The sequence below is a fragment of the Chrysochloris asiatica genome, unplaced genomic scaffold (assembly GCF_000296735.1).
Source record: "Chrysochloris asiatica unplaced genomic scaffold, ChrAsi1.0 scaffold00599, whole genome shotgun sequence".
Lineage (NCBI taxonomy): Eukaryota > Metazoa > Chordata > Mammalia > Afrosoricida > Chrysochloridae > Chrysochloris > Chrysochloris asiatica.
The window spans coordinates 210,365-229,968 of NW_006409117.1; the positions used below are offsets into that span (position 1 = coordinate 210,365).

The 19,604-nt window shown below is 36.9% G+C and overlaps 1 protein-coding gene across 1 annotated transcript; it reads left to right on the forward strand.

Moving 5' to 3' along the window:
- The first annotated feature begins 14,311 nt into the window (after positions 1 to 14,311).
- LOC102829707 (olfactory receptor 8K5-like) lies at positions 14,312 to 15,235 on the forward strand. The gene has a single exon (XM_006877784.1). It carries the CDS (start codon positions 14,312 to 14,314, stop codon positions 15,233 to 15,235), a length of 924 nt encoding a protein of 307 aa, XP_006877846.1.
- Positions 15,236 to 19,604: the final 4,369 nt, after the last annotated feature.

Sequence of the window (19,604 nt, forward strand, 5' to 3'; positions counted from 1 at the left end):
GAGGTTGGCCCAGGATCGGACATTGTTTCGTTCTGCTGTGCATGGGGTCACTTTGAGTCAGTTCCGACTCGATGGCACCTCACAACAACAACAGTTGTTGTTGTTATTAAGTAACATTGAACCAGTTCTTACTCATAGTAGAGCTTGTATAGAGTTTTTAAGGAGCATCTGGTGACCTTGAACTGCCAACTTTGTAGTTCAAACCTATCCTGTAGTCCAGTGCATTAACACACAGTGCCACACTAGGACTCCAAACACCCAGTAGTGAGGGAGGAGTCCTCTGCCCATAAGACATTGAGGCCTAAGTCACTCACAAAGGAAACTAACAGCTTCTTCTGCTTTTGTAAAAAGCTGCTTATGTAAGAACCACCAATGAGAAAGTAATACAGTGGTCTCACCACTCAGCCCTATGCAATCCTATATAAAACTAGTACGAAAGCTGTATCAGGGAGCTCAGCTATTGGGACTTTAGTACACCGCTGCTTAGCTGGCAATAAAGCCTCTTTCCTAATAGCACTGGTGTTTGGGTGATTTCTTTCTCCCATTGGGGCCTCGTTTTCCTGCAACATTTCAATCAACTAAGTAGGAAAAGGACTCCTGGTGTGCCACTGTGGGTTAATGCACCAGACTGCAAAGCCATTTGAACTGTAAGGTTGGTGGTTCAAGCTCACTAGCCTCTCCTTGGAAACCCTATACAGGTTTGCTTTGCTTTGGAATCAACTCGACAGCACTTAACAACAACAAGTGGAAAAAGGAGCACAAAAGCATCAACAAAAACAAACTACAATCATTTGCCATGTTTCTGCTTCCTTTTCTTTATGTAAGAGAAACATTCCATTGTGTCTCTATGTCACCATCAAAGGCTCCTGCTGTCTCTTCCACAACCTTTGTATATGGGTTACACTGCGGTTTCTTATTTTTTTATGGTCCCAAGTTTTAGCATAATTTTTCACACATTGCATCTCATGTGCTCAATTATAAAATTTTTAACAACCCCAGGAGAATCATGGTGCTAATGTGATTTCTGATCTGTGGCTTCTGCTTTTTCTTCATTTTGAGCCAATTTGTTTTTTTTAACAATAATCTACAAATTTTATAGTATATTTTACATTTATATTCAATAATCTAGGTCTATCTATCTATTTATCTATCTGTTTATCTATCATTTACCTTTCTAGCTCTCATCTGGTCCTGACACGCAACATAATGATTTGTACATCCTCAGTTTCAAAGTAAATTACCTGGCAGGGCTCCTTTAATACCATAGTGTTGGGGACAGTCTTCTTGTAATATCTTTTGTATTGCTCTGGTCAGTGGTCTGACATAAAAAGCAATTGGAACATGTACTATCCTTTTCCTTTTTGAAATGAATTGTTTCTAGTACTTTGGTGCTTATTTTCCAGTAAATGTTAGTAGAATTTTTCAAAGATACCATTTTGAACCAGAGTTTCCTTAGTTAGACACTGTTTGGTTTTTGTTTTATATTACATTTGTTATTGTGAATTCAATCATTTTCACAAATAAGCCATTTAAGTTTTCTATTACAAATAAGTTAGTTCCATAGGTGGTGTCTTTTAAAGTGTCCATTTTATCAACATTTGTAATAGATGAGCAAAATTGTACTTCTACTATTCCTATATATAATACTATCATTCCTCCTATTTCTATAAAGAATACTATAATACTATATATTGTTGTTGTTGTTAAATGCCATCGAGTTGGTTCTGATTCATAGCAACCTTGTATAGGATTTATGAGGAGTGACTGGTGAGCTTGAACCACCGACCTTGTGGTTCAAACCAACCTTGCACTCCAACGTATTAATCCACTGCACGATCCCATGGACATTAATCCACTGCACCATCCCAGGACATTAATCTACTGCACCATCCCATGGAATGTCTGGTTGGTTTGAACTGCCAACATATCAGTTAGCATCTGAGCACTTAGCTGCTTGTGCCCACAGGGCTCCTTATTTCTAAATTATACATTTAGTATCAGTAGACACGTGTCCTTGTTAATTCCTTAGATGCATAATCGTGTGTCTTCATTTTAAACTTTGGTCAACTTAAATTTTTACCATCCTTAAGGATCTCCAAGAACCAATATAGGATTACATTGATTCTTACCCATTCCTTTACGGTTTTTTTTTGTTCCATTGATTTCTTCTGGGAATGAGAAAAGGATAACTAAAATACGGCTATAGAAAACATTTGATGGAATGGGATTTTTCTAAATTTTTATTGTGATTAAAAAGCTTAGAACAATATAAAAAGTATGTGGAGACCTTGTATGACTTCTTCTGACTTCATAAGGGTGAAAGAGAATCAAATACAAAACCAGCACAAGGCCGATTTTCAAGCAGAGGTCAGATATGCTTCCACCCTACAACCTCCTTTATCCAATTCAGACACCAACGAACCATCCCACAGCACTCTCTGCTTCACATCGGGTTTGACAATCCACTGCAATGTCTAGCCAGAACTCCTAACAATACTCACAGTTAGGGAGTTTATTAGGGAAGTCAACAGGGTATAATTGCGGATCAAAACCAACACACAGCAGTGTTCCAGTAAGGAAAACCCCTGAGATGTCATACTGCAGGCTTGTCATCCACTTCAGAGCCATATGGTCTCTTGGCCTCTTCCCTGCTCCAGCACGTGTTACAAAGTTCTTTTAGTCATTCAAAGGGCACATTCTTCAAGCCAGTCTCCTGCTTGTAGGCACTCAGCTACACTCAGTCCGAAGACCTTGAGCCTGAAGATCTCTCCATGTCACCACCTCTGCTGTTGCTTCCTGCTGTCACCTCTCACTGTCACCTCTTGTTATCTCATGCTCTTCCTTTCTCTTGGTCTTGGGATCTTCCATCTCTGCTTCTGATAGATTTATTTTAATCCTAGTTGGAGAGTAAAATTAACCAATCCCAGCCTGAAAGACCTATATACCTTATTTGCATGATCTCACCCAACCACTTGGTGTAAATAAAGAAGACTTTGGATAGAAAAGCCATATCTGGTAAATTCAAAGCACCACAAACAATATTTTTCAAATGTGAAGTTTTCTGTGTGTGAATAAAGTGCAATGAAAATACATACTAAGTAAATACACAATCACTGTACCAAAAAGAAATCATAGGTGTTCACTCATTTTAAGAGGTAACATATATTCAAGAGCCATTGGTACTGAAGGAAGATGTCCAAGGTGTACAGAAGGCATTGCCAAAGAACAAGGCATCAGGAATTGATGGAATATAAATTAAAATCATTCAACAAATGGATACAGCATGGAGGTACTCACTCATCTCTGCTAAGAAATTGTATGGAGGAGATCCATATTTGTGCACATACCAAAGAGAGATTACTCAACAGAATGAGGATATCATTGGACAGTATCATTAATCTCACATGCAAGTAAAGTTTTGCTAAAAATAATACAAAACTGACCACAACATCACATTGACAGGGTTCAAACCAGATTGAAATGAAGATGTAGAACAAGGGATATCATTTCTGATGACAGATGGATCTTGGCCAAAAAGCCAAGAATACTAGAAAGGTATTTGTTGTTGTTGTTGTTGTTGTTGTTGTTAGGTGCCATTGAGTCTATTCCAACTCTCAGTGACCCTGTATAGGGTTTCTGAAGAGTGGCTGGTGAGCTTGAACCGGTGACCTTGAGAATCAAATTGACTTTGTAGTCCATAGGGCCACACCAGGACTCCAAAAAAGTGAGGCGTTCCTAGTAATTCAGATATGTTTTCATAGGCCTTAGGCCTATTAACTCAGTGAAGATGAATGCCTACGGGCAGGAGACTGGCTTGAAGAACGTGCCCTCTGACTGACTAAAAGAACTTTGTAACACGTGCTGGAGCAGGGAAGAGGCCAAGGGACCACATGGCTGAGAAGTAGAAGACAAGACTGAAGTGTGCCTGCAATATGACATCTCAGGGGTGTTCCTTACTGGAGCATTGTTGTGTCCTGAGTTGGTTTTTGTCTTGAATTGTACCCTGTTGGCTTCCCTATTAAACCCCATAACTGTGAGTATTGTTAGGAGTTCTAGCTAGACATTGCAGTGGATTGTCGAACCCAGATGTGAAGCACAGAATACTGTGGGAGGAATGGTTGGTGTCTGAATAGGATAAAGAAGGCTGTAGCGTGGAAGCATGTCTGATCTCCACTTCAAAATCAACTTTGGGCTGGTTTTGAGTTTGCTTTATCAGTAATAAGCAAACATTAAACTGCAAGTGAATTCATAGGCAGACAGAGAAGAGGAACAAAAAAAGAAATTACATAGGAAACAATACAGACAAAAATCAGATATAAAAATATTTAAATTTTCTAAATAAATCACAATGAAATTTTAAGAAAACAACCCCAGGCTTTATATATTGTTAAATATTTATGAATGTCGGTGTATTCAGTTTTTCAGGTTTGCTATTAGTCAGAACTGAGTTTATAGCACTTAACAACAACTGGTGTAGCACTGTGGGCTAATGCACTGGACTGCAAAGTCATTTGAGCCACAAGGTTGGTGGTTCAAGCTCACCAGCTGCTCCTTGGAAACCCTATACAGGGTCGCTATGGGTGGGAAACGACTCGACAGCACTTAACAAAACAGCATAATTAAACCTTGTCTGTGTACAGACATGTAGGATATGACATTATAACAAGCGCTATGGTAGCGTAAGGAGCTCTGGAAGCGTAGTGGTTACGAATCGGGCTGCGAACCGCAAGGTCAGCAGTTCGAAACTACCAGCTGTTCCATGGGAGATAGATGAGGCTTTCTGCTTCCTTAAAGATTTACAGCCTCGGAAACCCTGTACAGGGTCGCTATGAGTCGGAATCGACTCCACAGCACATAACAACAACAACAAAATGGTAGTGTAGTGGTTACAAATCGGGCTGCTAACCTCAGAGTCAGCAGTTCGAAACTACCAGCTGTTCCGCGGGGGAAAGATGAGGCTTTCTGCTTCCTTAAAGATTTACAGCCTCAGAAACCCTGTACAGGGTCTCTATGAGTCGGAACATAACAACAACAACTATTTTTAAAGAATTCTTTGGCAACCACACACACAATAGTACACAAACAAATTTCTTCAAGTTGTATAAGTCCTACTTGCCTTATGGGAACATTGTGGCTCTGTGGGACAAACGGACTGCTAACCACAAGGTACTTGGTTCAAGCCCTACTCTTCCTTTGGAGAAAGATGAGGTTTTCTGCTCCTGCAAAGATTTACAAGCCTCTGAAACCCTATATAGGGTCCTGTGACTTGTTGTTGTTGTTAAGTGCCTTCGAGTCAGTTCCGACCCATAGCGACCCTGTATAGGGTTTCCGAGGGTGTAAATCTTTACGGGAGTAGAAAGCCTCATCTTTCTCCCGCGGAGCGGCAGGTAGTTTCGAACCGCTGACCTTAAGGTTCGCAGCCCGATTCGTAACCACTACGGTGCCAGAGCTCAGCGACCAATAAAAGCACTTGCCTTAGGCCTGAAACCTGAAGGCCTGAATTCAGTTTTCTGACTCCATCTTCCAGCCTTGTAGTCAAATCCTACCTTGAGTACCTGATACCATTTTAAAATGCTCTTCAATATGAGCTCTTTTATACTCAAGAAAGGTAAAATTTCACAGATGCCCACTGAAAGGGCCTAAAGAACTCTGCTCTGGCAGCTCCTGTTGTTAGTTGTTGTTGTTAAGTGCTGTGGAGTCGATTTTGACCCATAACGACCCTGTATAGGGTTTCCTAGGAGCAGCTGGTGAGCTTGAACTGCTGACCTTGCAGTTCTAAGGGCTTTGCAGTCTGGAGCATTAACCCACAGCACCACCCCAGGGTACACTGTTCTTAGTAAAGACATGTAAATGAAGGATCATTGTTGTCAAGTGTCATAGAGTTGGTTTTGAGTGTACTGTTCCTGATTAGCAAGCAGTCCATTGTTTACCCTACAGGACCACACCAGAATACCAGATGAAGAGCAATTGTCCTTTATCTTCTTGTTTCCTAGCCCTGTGAACCTGTGAAGAGGCCCCTGATTATTGTTTTCAACATTGTGTCTTTGCTGTATTGAAAAAGAATCCTGACTATTTAGTGGTTTTAGCATATCTATGGAAGAAAGACCTCTAGTGACTTTTAACCTTTATATGGCATGCTGGTTGAGCTCTGTGGGTTAATGTGTTATAGGTTAATTCCCTGGGGGTTAATGCGCTGGGCTGCATATTTGGTTTGAACAGCACCGTTAGTGGTTCAAGCTCACCAGCCACTCCTTGGAAACCCTATACAGAGTCGCTATGGGTCAGAACCGTCTCCATGGCACTTTACAACACTTGCAGCATGTAGCAACGAGAGAAATAGAGGTAGGAAATGGTGAGCTTGAACCGCTGACCTTGCAGAATTCAAGCAGACTTTGTAGTACAGCGAATTAGCCCATATCGCCCCCCAAGGATTGTTAAAATGTCTTTATTCATGGCTACAGCTTTCTGGTAATTGTCCCCTAAGACAACTTTCTGTTTAGTATGCAACACGGGTTTTGGAAGAATCCTGTTAGAAATCTGGTTTAAATTCATAGTTTACACTCATTAAATTAATATTTACTGAGGGATGATACACTCTGGGCATTCTGTTAGACATTAAAAATAAAGTGTTTATCAACATTGTCTAGAGGTTTATTTTTAGAAAAGCTAGACATGGTTGAAGTGTTGTCTTCAGAGGACATGCAGACCCTTTGCCTCCTATATGCTCATACATTAACCTTGCTCACGTTGATCACTGCTGTCTTAGGAAAATGTACTCTTTGTGGGATAGGCAGCATGAGCCTTTGATGGTAACATAAATAAATGCACAATGGGATGCTACTCAACTATGAAGAAAAGTAATCAGAAACATGGCAAATTATTGCAGTTTGTTTCTGTGCTCATTTTTCCTACTCAGTCACTTTCTACTAGGTGATTTTTAGAACTCGCATACAAATGGATGGAGATGTTTTTTATAAGTCTCAGAGATATGGAGAAAACCCTGTACAATAAATACATTCTAATACATATCATTTATAAATATTGTCAAATCAATCTATTATCTTCCATCTGCTCTAAGAGTTACTCCCGGCCTGTAGGATTTCTAAAATGTTCACATTATTCAAAGCAATTATTTGAGAGTATTCTTGAGGCATGATGTTCTTTTCAATACAAAAAGAATGTCTGAGTGATTCAGACATCCACAAGGGAGGTAGTACTGATACTGAAGAGAGAGATTGATTTAATAAACACCACATGTTTGGCTGCTAACAGAGAAGTCAGCAATCCGAACCCACCAGAGCCTCTTTTAATGGCAATAAATGGCAATCAGCTTCTATAACGTCTACGGGGTGAAAAATCTCACATGGCAGTTCTATGTGGTCATCTTCGGTCACTATGGGTCAGAATCATTCCATGGCGCAAACAGCAACAATGGAAGAATTCTTAGCAAAACATTGAAGACTTCAAATTATATTAACATCCTTTTGAATTCCTTTGCTCAATCCCAGAAGCCCCCCGTGGCACAATGCTAAAAGTATTCAGCCAATACCCCAAAAGTCGGCACTTTCAACCCACCAGTGGGAGAGAGATGTATAGTATGTTTCTGTAAATATTTAAAGACTTGGAACCCCTATGGGACTGTTGTTGCTGTTCAATGACATCAAGTTGGTTCCGACCCATAGCAACCCTGTATAGGGTTTCTGAGGAGTGGCTAGTGAGCTTGAACCTCTAACCTTTCAGTTCAAACTGACTTTACAGTCCAATGCATTAACCCACAGTGCTACACCAGGACTCCAGGGTCACTAGGAATTGGAATTTATGCCAGGTTGTGGTTTTTTTTGGATGTTCAAGCCATTGCATGCCCTGTTCTATAGTGATAACAGGCCCTTGAACATTAAAAATTGGAAATAAAGTCTTTAATAGTGATAGACTACGTACTCTTAAACTGGGTGAGAGGAGAGGCCTAGAAAGAAATGACTCAAAGGAGAAAAACAAATAACCTAATCTAGGAAGAAGGGTTAGAGATGGCTCAACAATATAGTACATTTCTGCTACCCAGTTTTCTGAATCAGGATGCCAGTGTTGAATTCCCAAATTACCAGATCCCTAAATTGTTACCACTCTCTGAACCAAAGTTCCAAAAATCACCATTGGAAAGCAACTGTCTATAATCCAGTTCTGAACTTCAGTGAGTCCATATTGTAGTTTGAGCCCTTGTAAGAGGCCCTGGAAAATTCATATTTAATACCTTTGCAGGCTAAACTTTCTCCTTTTTAATGGATTTTAATAATCTTATACTGCATTTTATGTAACTCAGTATTGTAACCTCCATTTACTATTCCCATTGAAAACCATACTTGTTAAGTCATTGGTCTCCATGGAGGGGACAATGAACATGAGAGAAGGGTGAAAGGGAAGCCACTTCGATTTTGTTATGGTAACTTCATTAGTTTCAATCAGGGTAGTTCCACTTGGATTTACTAACTCTCCTTGAAAAACTATGAAGTGAGGGGAGTAGAACATATGACTCACATCATTGAAAAGCATAGTGATATGGTACTGTAGAATCAGCACTGGACTGCAAAATCAGTTTGAACTTTAAGGTCAGTGGTTCAAATCCACCAGCCATTCCTCCAAAACCTTATGCAGGACTGCAATGAGCTGTAACTTGCTCAACATTACTGAAAAAGAAAAAATACTCTGTAGCATGAGATTACTTGATGACAATTATTGATGTTGCTTTTGTTGTTAAGTTCTGTCTAGTCACTTCTGACTCATTGTGATCCTGTATAGGGTTTCTAAGGAGAAGCTGGTTGATTTGAACATCTGACTTAGTGGTTAACAGTCCAGTGTTTATCCTACAGTGCCGTACCCGGAGTTCAAAAGTAACAATAAAACACTATAATTCTTCGTTATACAGTTCCAGAAGTGAATACACAGTTGCATTATATTATATAGTAAATGGATCAAAAATATTTCAAATACCTTAAGTATTCTTGATTCTGGTGTGGCAATGTAGGAAAATCCCTAGACTGCTAATAGAAAGAAAGGTCAGTAGCTCTAATCCACCAGCTGCTTCTCAGAAGCCCTATACAGGGGCGCTATGTGCAAGTACTGACTCGAGAACACTCAAAAACAGCATATACCCTTCCATGTTTATGGTGTTATTTTAGTGGAAAAAGAAAGTATAAAAATTAAATAGTGAAAATTCATGAATACTGCTATAAAATATAGATTGCAGCATAAATGAATCCAGATCTTTTGGGTCGTTATAAAAATGGACTGGGGTTTCATTAAAAATAAAATATAATTATAAAAGTAAATGGAAACATAAGTGTGAATATTTATTTAGAATGTTGAAACATAGAACTTATAAATATTTGCTGATGTGGCATGACTCAAGCAGCTCCAAACATCCGTTAGTTATGTTGGTGTTGTTATTAGGTGCTACTGAATTGGTACAGACTCATAGTGACTCTATGCAAACCGGAACAAAATAGACTCACAACCATTTGAGCCCATTGTTGCTGCTACTGTACCAATTCATGTTTTTTGGTGTATTCCTTTTTTTCTCCGACCCTCACTTTATCAAACATGATATCCTTTTCCAGTTACTGGTCCTTCATGATAATATGGCTGAAGTATGAGAGATGAAGTCTGGCCATCCTGGCTTCCAGGGAGAATTCTGGCTGTACCTCTTCCAACACAGATTGGTTTGTTCTTTTGGCAGTCCATGGTACTTTTATTAGTCACCTCCAACACCATAATTCAAGTGTATCAATTCTTCCAAAGCCTTTCTTATTCACTGTCCAATTTTCACAAGTGTATGAGGTTATTGAAAGTACCATAACTTGAGTCAGGTGCACCTTTGTCCTCAAATTGACATCTTTGCTCTTGAACACTTTAAAGAAATGTTGTGCAGCAGATATGCCTAATGCAATAGATACCTAATGTGAATGGAAGGACATATATAAGAGTCTTTACTCATTTTATTCTAAAAGTCCATGGTTAACTCAATATTCTTCACCAACATCATATTTCAAATGCATCAATTCTTCATGCAATGTACAAATGACACATTTTTTTGTTGTTGTTGAAAGTGAAGCGAACTAGAAGCACTTTCTGGTGAAGATCAAAGACTATAGCCTTCAGTAAGAATTACAACTCAACATAAAGAAAACCAAAATACAACTGGAGCAGCTTTATGATAAAAGACATAAAAGTTTGACATTGTCAATGATTTCATTTTACTTGGATCTACAATCAACACCAATTGAGGAAGCACATTAAGTGATGTGTTGTATTGGGCAAATCTGCTACAAAAGACTTAAATTGTTCAAAAGAAATATGCCATCTTGAGGACTAAGGTGTCCTTGATCTAAACCATTATATTTTCAATTGCTTCATATTCATGCAAAAGCTGAACAATGAATGAGGAAGATCATTTAGAGATATTAAAAAAGAGAGATCTAGCTTTAAATTCAAATGGGTACATGAAAGGAGTCCTGTTGTGAGGCTATAGGATAAGCACTGGATTACTAACTGCAAGGCTGACAGTTCAAACCCACCAGCTGCTCCTCAGAAACCATATACAGGGTCAATAGGAGTTGGAACTGACTTGACAACACATAACAACTTCAACAACAGACACAGTACATAGTTTACCCAAGCTCTCCATACTTTCAAAATAGAAATAGGAATATCAATATGACATATATGAGTTGAATAAAATATTTATAACACCATGCTTACTACATATTTTTTCTTAAATGTTATCATTCAAATAATACATTGTAAAATCATATATAATGTTTACTACATATTTTTTCTTAAATTGTATCATTCAAATAATGCATTTTAAAATCATATATAAAACAATAATGCCATTGTTGTTTCATTATGCCTTTACAAATGTACTACTTTTACTCATATTGAACTGACTTTTGTTTTTCCCCTTATGACTTTAGTCATTGACTGAGTGAGTATCTTTACATCATGTAGGTCTCAATGGGACTGTACATGTAATTTATGCTATTTCTTTTCCTTCAATTGCCTCAATCATTTTCTCACTGGGAAATCTGTAGAGTGTCCTAGATAATTAGAAGGCACATCAAGGCAAGTTTTTTTTAAAAAAAGTTTCTCAGATAATTTGCTATAATCAGCAAATTATTCCCTACTTCCTCTGGGAACATTAAAAAAGGCTGAGAGCAGCCATAAATTCTTCCTAAGAACAAAAACAAAGCAATAATTTGGGAGAAGAAAATCTAACTTTTCACTAAAGGTGAGGGGGTAAAAAAAAAATTTTTTTTCATTGTGATTATCAACTTGTTGTCGGATGCCTTGAGGTTAGCAGTCCAGGGCTTATCCAACAGTGCCACAATGACCAGATTTTGGTAATTTCCCATGATTCATGGCTTCTGACTGTAGAACCTTATGGCCACGCTTAGCTAATCCCTTTCAGTATTCATAGATACTCACTACTTCCTTCATTGAATGGGGTTACTTGGATCCTTAAAATGTTATCAGCATATCATACTTTGTTATTTGAGTATATGCCTCAAATCTCTTTGATATTTTTAAATGACTTGTGGCATTTGGAGACTGCAACAGAAGAGAGAGTTGGGAATATCTGAAACCCTTATCATTAACTAAATGAACTTAGTAAGGATAGGACTACCAGGAAATTCAATTACATTAGAATTTTACATAAAATAGATTGTTGCTAGTATAAGTATGTCCTATGCAATATTTCTTTAACAGAAAATATTCTTTGGTACAAATATTTGCTTAGAAATAGACACTTTCAATATGCATATGACCCGTGCAGTATTTAATAAACTGAGAATTGTTTTAAGATAGTTGTTAACAATACAAGAACATGTTTTTTTTTGTTTTTTTTTGTTTTCATTGCCATTTTTGCTATTGTTTGTATGTTGTGTGTTTTCTTTAGATTATTCATAAGTAGGTTTGGGTTTTCAAAATAGCATTTGAAACTGACTGAACAAATTGACAAATACATGGTGTGTTTTTTAAAAGATGCAAGCTGTAGAGAACATGGGAACCCCAAGTAATCCTACCTAATAAAACCACATCTACATGCTTGTTTCTTGTCTATTCAGAATTGAAGTGTTTTAAATGTATACATTAATGATGATCAGAGTAAATCATAGATCTGCTACACACAGGAAGATTGAAAGTAATAAACGAATCAAGACATCTTAAGAGAGAGGTTATTGATTGTCAGTAAAAAGGTAGATTGCCTCAAGACACAAGAGAATGATTCTTAGAAAACATTGAAATTAATAAGTGATTGGTGCAGTACTGAGCAAAAATTTCTTTGCTCAATCCAGTGCATCATCTCCTATACTACAATGAATTCCTATGATAAAAAAATCCCATGATTAGCAAAAATTTCAATAGAAGGTTGGCTTATCATTCTTAGATTGTGGTGCAATAGGAACCTAGAAGGGAGAATGGGACTGAATGGAGAAACAGCAGATAACTTTATCTAGGAAGAATGGGTGGAGGTAGCTAACACTCTCCAGTACCCTTATGCTAGATTGTCCAATTTCCTCAATCAGGCTTCCAAAATTGACGCCAAGTATTAGCAGATTCCTAGCTGCCCGCCACTATCCTAAAAGTTCCATGTGTTTCAGGACCAAAAAACATCCTAACAAATTTAAAAATGAGTAAATCAAATTATAAATACAAAGTGAACAGAAATGCAAATATTTCATTAGAAAGTGCTATTAAATGCTGTTGAGTTGGAGTTGGTACTGACTCATAACATTCGTGTATAGACTTTCTGATTAGCGGCTGGTGGGTTTGAACTGCAGACCTTATAGTTACCGGTCCAACGTTTATCCTACAGTGCCACAGTTATCATGTAAAATGTTTTAAAATTATAAACATACAGATAAAAATTTCAATTAACAGAAAATTCACAAATATAATATTTTAATCACTTAATATACAAATGCATCTAAAGGCACTGGGTGGTAGAAGCTTTCCAGGACAGATAGAATTAGTTAATGACATATGTTGTTGATGTGGAACCATATAATGGACCCACTAAATATCAAATAAATGATTAAAATCCCTTAGCTGGCATCCAGGAATACCTGCAAATGCTCTATTGCAGCCTACTAATAGATGAAGTGCTTTAGAATTGAAGATAAAGTGGGATGAGATGAACTTGTTTTAAATGATCATGAATAAAAAATGCATCTTTCCCTGTTTTTACAAGATATATCACTATGTGAGGCATATTTATGGTGTAATAAAAAAGTTGACAGCATGAGCTCAGGATCTGTGGTGGTCTGCTTCTGTAAAGATTGACAGTCTTGGAAACCTTAGTGTGGCAATTCTAGTCTGGTCCATAGGGTCACTGTGAGGAACAGCTCTGCTCTGTCTGATATCCTACAGCATCACAACAAGACCCCTGTAATGTGCCCATGTAAATTTCAAGCTAGATCTTTCTATTTTGATAATCTCCAAATGATCTTCCTCATTCATAGACTCCAATCCAATGGTTTATAACCATGTAAGTCCTGTACAAATGAGAAACCCTAAAACTTAAGTTTTGTTAACTTCGCATTATCTCTGTCTGTCACTTTAAGAAGATGGAAAAATCTCACTAGATGTCTCAAACAAAAACTAAAATATACTAAAGAAAATTAAACGTATCTCCATATTAGTTATATAGGTTTACTAGGAGTCCTCGTGCGGCGTTGTGGGTTAATAATCCAGACTGCAAAACCACTTGAACTGCAAGGTCAGCAGTTCAAACTCACCAGCTTCTCCTTGGAAACCCTATACAGAGTTCCTATGGGTTGGAATCGACTCAACAACACTTAACAACAGCATTACTGAAGCTACTTGAAGTATAATCTACATTGTATTAGTGTATGTGCTACATAAGGATCCACAGATTTTGAAAAGTATTACCTGTTATTTTTTTATTTTAGGAAAATCAGACATAGGAATTATTCTTTCATATTCTAGTGTTAACTCAGAATCGATTAGATGGCACTTAACAATAGTAAATGTGAAGACAAGGTCTCCATTCTGTCTACAATCAGTGTATATAGATAATATTACCAGAACACTGGAGTACTGGTATGGCACTGTAGGATAAGCACAGGAATGCTAACCACAAGTCCAGTGATTCAAACCCACTAACCACTCCTTGGAAACCCTATATGGGGTCACTATGAATTGGATACAATTTGACTGCATTTAAGAATAACAATAGCAACTCAATGCTAATAGCTCTGTCTCTATTTCTTCCCTGAAGAGATAACTGGATTAAATGGGCCAACAGAATCTAACGGTACTGAATGAATTCATTCTAATTGGAGTCACAAGGAACCCTGAGCTGCAGTTGCCCCTTTTTGGGGCCTTCCTTTTCATCTACATGATCACGGTAGTTGGAAACATGGGTTTGATCGTCTTGACCAAGGCTGATTCCCGCCTACACACACCTATGTATTTTTTTATCAGACATCTGGCCTTCATTGATCTAGGCAATTCTACTGTTATCTATCCCAAGATGCTAGTAAATCTTGTTGTGGGTAAATCTTCTATATCCTATTATGAATGTGTCACACAAATGGCTTTTTACATTCTGTTTATTATCAGTGAACTCTTCATCCTGTCGGCCATGGCCTATGACCGCTATGTGGCCATCTGTAACCCTCTGCTCTACAATGTAATCATGTCTGAGAGACTTTGTCATGTGCTTGTGGGCATTCCATATCTCTACAGTGCCTTTCAGTCCCTGATGATCACCAGCAAGATTTTTACATCAACCTTCTGTGGCTCTAACATCATCAGTCACTTCTATTGTGATAACGCTCCCTTGCTACCTTTGCTCTGCTCAAATGCACGTGAAATAGAATTGTTGATCATAATATTTTCAGCAATTAATTTAATTTCCTCCCTTCTAGTACTCCTGGGGTCCTACATGCTGATACTGATGTCTATATTTCGAATGAATTCTGCCGAGGGCAGGAAAAAGGCATTTTCAACGTGTGGTTCTCATTTGACAGTAGTAGTTGTATTCTATGGGACTCTATTATTCATGTATTTACAGCCCAAATCTGCTCATTCATTTGAAACTGACAAAATGGTCTCAGTGTTTTACACTTTGGTCATCCCCATGCTTAACCCCTTCATTTACAGTTTAAGGAACAAAGAAGTAAAAAATGCCTTCCACAGGATCTTCAAGAACTGACACAAAGTTTGCATTTGATGCTCAATAGCCAACATTGTCTTAATATATTTTGAAAGAGGCAAATGCCACTCGATAATATTTCTGTTATATACATTTTCTATAGTTCCAGAGTAAAGACTATGTAAACTATGTAAAGCACAAATGGATTTTTTGCCTTACGTTCAGCAAAATTTACTTTAATCATAATTTAGATCTCAAATGAAATGTATGCCATTTCCAAGAGTCCTAGTTTCTCTTTCAGTACTTCCTTGCGTGATTCCATAGAAGCTTAGACTTTGTCCAAAGAAATAATTACTATACGCTGCATTAGTAAAGGATGTGTGTATTTCTGTAAATGTTTTCATAGAGATGTGGGAATCTTCTGAATCTCATTTTCTTTATATTTACTAAACCTATAACAATAATTAAAGCAGCATTGTAGACAATTATCCATGTGCATGTTGATAAGATAAATATTTATTGGTCTTGTGTCCATCGTACTGTGATAAACATTTCTTCCTAATGCTGTACTCAAATATGCATAAAAGAGGGTATAAATTTTGATTGGATCGTATTTAATTGGCATCCTTTATTGTGATTCTTATGGATATATTGTACATGCAGATACTAGCTGGGAATAACAATGGGTAATATAAATTTGAATTAATACAGAGAGGGTGGAGAATGGAAAGAAAGGAGAGAAAATATATTAAGGATGCATGGGAAGGACTGAAGTATTTACGGCTGATAATAATTGATGCAGAATATAAGGATAAAAAAACACCATGTGAACAAAGTGAATATCAACACATTTTCTAATTCTTATTCTCAATGTATTGGAGAACATTTTGAGGGTAAGAATAAGACAACAACTTACCAATACAGCATGTAAACTTTAGGTGAAACAATAATACTGCTTAGCACTCACATACTCTATTAATGGTAAAATGGGATTATTGTTATCCATTTATAAAATAGGTATATAATTCAATTCTGCCAAATGAATAGATACTCTATTAAAATAGTAAATATTTTTTATGTTTATTGACTAAAATCTTTGGTGGCAACTGTTTATTTTTATGCTTTTTATTGTGATTTGGGTGTATTGCTGAGGGAACTGTTTTTTCCATTCCTGGATTCTGAGCTTCATCTCAGGGTAAATGCTACACTGCTGCTATTCTGGATGATTGTTCTAAGGAATCCACACCTCCCTGATGTTAGTGTTCATTTCATAGGATTATTGTTGAACTGAAATCCATTCTAGGTGGGAAAGGTAACTATGAGTTATGGTCTTGGGAGTCCTATCAATCTGTATCAAAATAGTGAGCCTGGTGTTTTTTATGATTCTGAGTTCTGTAGGAAACAAATATTTGCATAATTTTAAATTCTTCCCTTCAAATAAACAAAAAAGTTATATTTTCCATGTTTCCTTCATCTAAGCCAAAACAATTAGATTCATTAAAAAATTATTAATCAACTTATAATTTACTCAGAACAAAAATAAAATAATGTTTACCTTCTGGTCTTTCTTGGCATTGGAAAAATTCTAAGAAAAACTTCTGATCTGCTTAAAAGGATGACTAGTGAAATGAATGTAAACCTGTTTTCCTATAATGTGGACAGTCAGAATCTGCTGTTGATTGTGGTCTAGCTCCACCAGCACTAGTCCACTAGTCTAAAGAAGTACAAGGTTTAGTGAATCTAACGTGCAGTTATTTCTTCCTCTGCTTGGATATTTAATAATATCTGACTGAGATGGAAAGAGCACACAATACCAATACTGCATTAAAATGGAAACTTCATCAGAAAAGTGGGATAATGAAACATTCTGGAAATAATAGGAACAGTTTAGGAATTTCTGAACAGCAATATATGTGAGAAAAGCTATTGTAATAAGACAGGAAAACAGAAACTCATATATGTAATCAAAACACCACATTTACAAATAAAATTATACATTTATGGATATATTTAACTCAGAGTGCTATTGAATATGTAGGAGAAAGAAAGGCTTTTTGCTCCCTTAAGGATTTACAGCCTCAGAAACCACATACAGTTCCCTATAAGTAAGAAATGACTTTCGACAGCAAAAACAAAATCCAAAACAACAGCATGTATGTATTTGGAGACCTGGAGGAGCAGTGGCTAAAGTGCTCAACTGTTAACCAAAAGGTGGGCTGTTTCAGCCCATCAGCTGCTCTGTGGCAGAATGATGTGCCACTAAGCTTCTGTAAAGATCTTCAGCCTTGGAAACCCTATGGAATATTTTTACTCTGCCCTATAGAGTTACTATGAGTTAGAATGGACTTGAAAACAGTGGGTCTGGTGTTTTATGTATGTATTAAAATGTATCTGTCCATTTATATGTAATGTTTCCAACCCCCAAAGATAAATAACAAATGGATTGATAAACATATGAATAATAAACAACAATAATAATGGAAAAAAAGAGGTATTTGGCTAATGTCAGGACTAAATTTGCATGGCACACTCAGAATGGAATCCTTTCTTGCATTCAACAAGCAAGGTTGTATCATCTGCATATCACAGGTGGTTATCTTCCAATCCTGACATCACTCACTTCTTCATATAACCCAGCCTCTCATATTATTTGTTCAGCATATAGAGTGAATAAATATGGTGAAAAAAAAAGTCAAGCTCTACACAATTGAAAGCCTTTGCATAGTCAATAAAGTAGAGGTAAACATTTATTTGGTGTTCTCTGTTTTCATCCAAGATCCATCTTATGTCAGCAATGACATCCCTTGTTCCACATCCTCATTTGAATCCAGATTGACCCTCTGGCAATTTCCTGTCAATGTACTGTTGCAGCCATTGCTATATTATTTTTAGCAAAATTTTAGTTACATGTAATATTAATGATACCATCTAATGATGTCTGCTTTCTGTTGGGTCAGCTTTCTTTGGAATAGGCAAAAATATGTTTTTCTTCCAATCAGATTTCTTGGCATAGGTGAATGAATGCCTCCAGTTACGCACCAGTTTGTTGAAAGACTTCAGTTTGTGCTCCATCAGTTCGAGGAATCTTGGTCTTTTCCAATACTTTCAGAGTACCTTGGATTTATTCTTTGAATATCATGGGCTTTTGATCATATGCTACCTCACAAAATGGTTGAACATAAACCATTTCTTTTGGGTACAGTAACTCTGTGTATTCTTTCCATCTTTTTTTGTTGCTTTCTGCAACATTCAGTATTTTGCCCATAGAATCCTTCAGTAGCAAGTTGAGGATTGAATATTTTCTTTAATTCCTTCAGTTTGAGAAATGATGAATGTGTTCTTCCCTTTTGGGTTTCTAACCTGAGGTCTTTGCACATATCATTATAATATTTCACTTTGTCTTCTCAAACTGCCTTTAGAAATTTCTATTCAGCTCTTTTGTCTCCTTATTTCTTCTTTTTGTTATAGTATCTCTATGCTGGAGAGCAAGGTTCAGAGTTTCTTCTGACATCCATTTTGTTCTTTTCCTTCTTGCTTGTCTTCTTAATGACCCTTTGCTTTCTTCCTATGTGATGTTTTTATGTCATCCCACAACTCTTTTAGTCTTTGGCCATTAGCATTTAATTCCTCAAATCTGTTTTTGAGATAATCTCTAAATCAGGAGGTATGTGTCAAAAGTCATATTTTGGCTCTCATGGATTTGTTTTTTTTTTCTTCAGCTCCAGGGTGACCTTGTATATGAGGAATTAATAGTTTTCCATAGTTTGCTCCAGGTCTTGTTTTGGCTGATTATATAGAGCTTTTCGATCATCTCTTTCCATAGAAGTAGTCAATTTGATTTCTGTGTATGCCATCTGGTGAGGTTCTTTTTCATTTTGTTTAACAAAGGCATCTATAATTAACAAGTCACTGGTCTTACAAAGTTCTATGAGATCTGCAGCATTATTTCTATCACCAAGGTCATATTTTCCAGCTACTGATCCTTCCTCTTTGGTGCCAACCTTTGCATTCCAATCACCTGCAATTATCAATACAACTTCACTGCATATTTGAACAATTTTAGACTGAAGAAGTTGGTAGAATTCTTCAATTTCATCACCACTAAATTTAGTAGTTGTTGCAAAAATTTGAATAATAGTTGTATTAACTGGTCTTCCTTCTAGGCTAGGCTTATGAATATTATCCTATCACAGACAGCATTATATTTCAAAATATATCTGAATGCTATTTTTCTTGAATTCTTCAATCTGTTATTCCAGATACAGTAAATCATATGATTTTCAGTTTCAAAATGGCTAATACCAGTCCATTTCAACTTAGTAATGCCTAGTATATGAATGTTTATGTGTTCTATTTCATTTTTGACAACTTCCAATTTTCTCAGATTCATACTTCATACATTCCATAATCTGGTTATTAATGGATATTT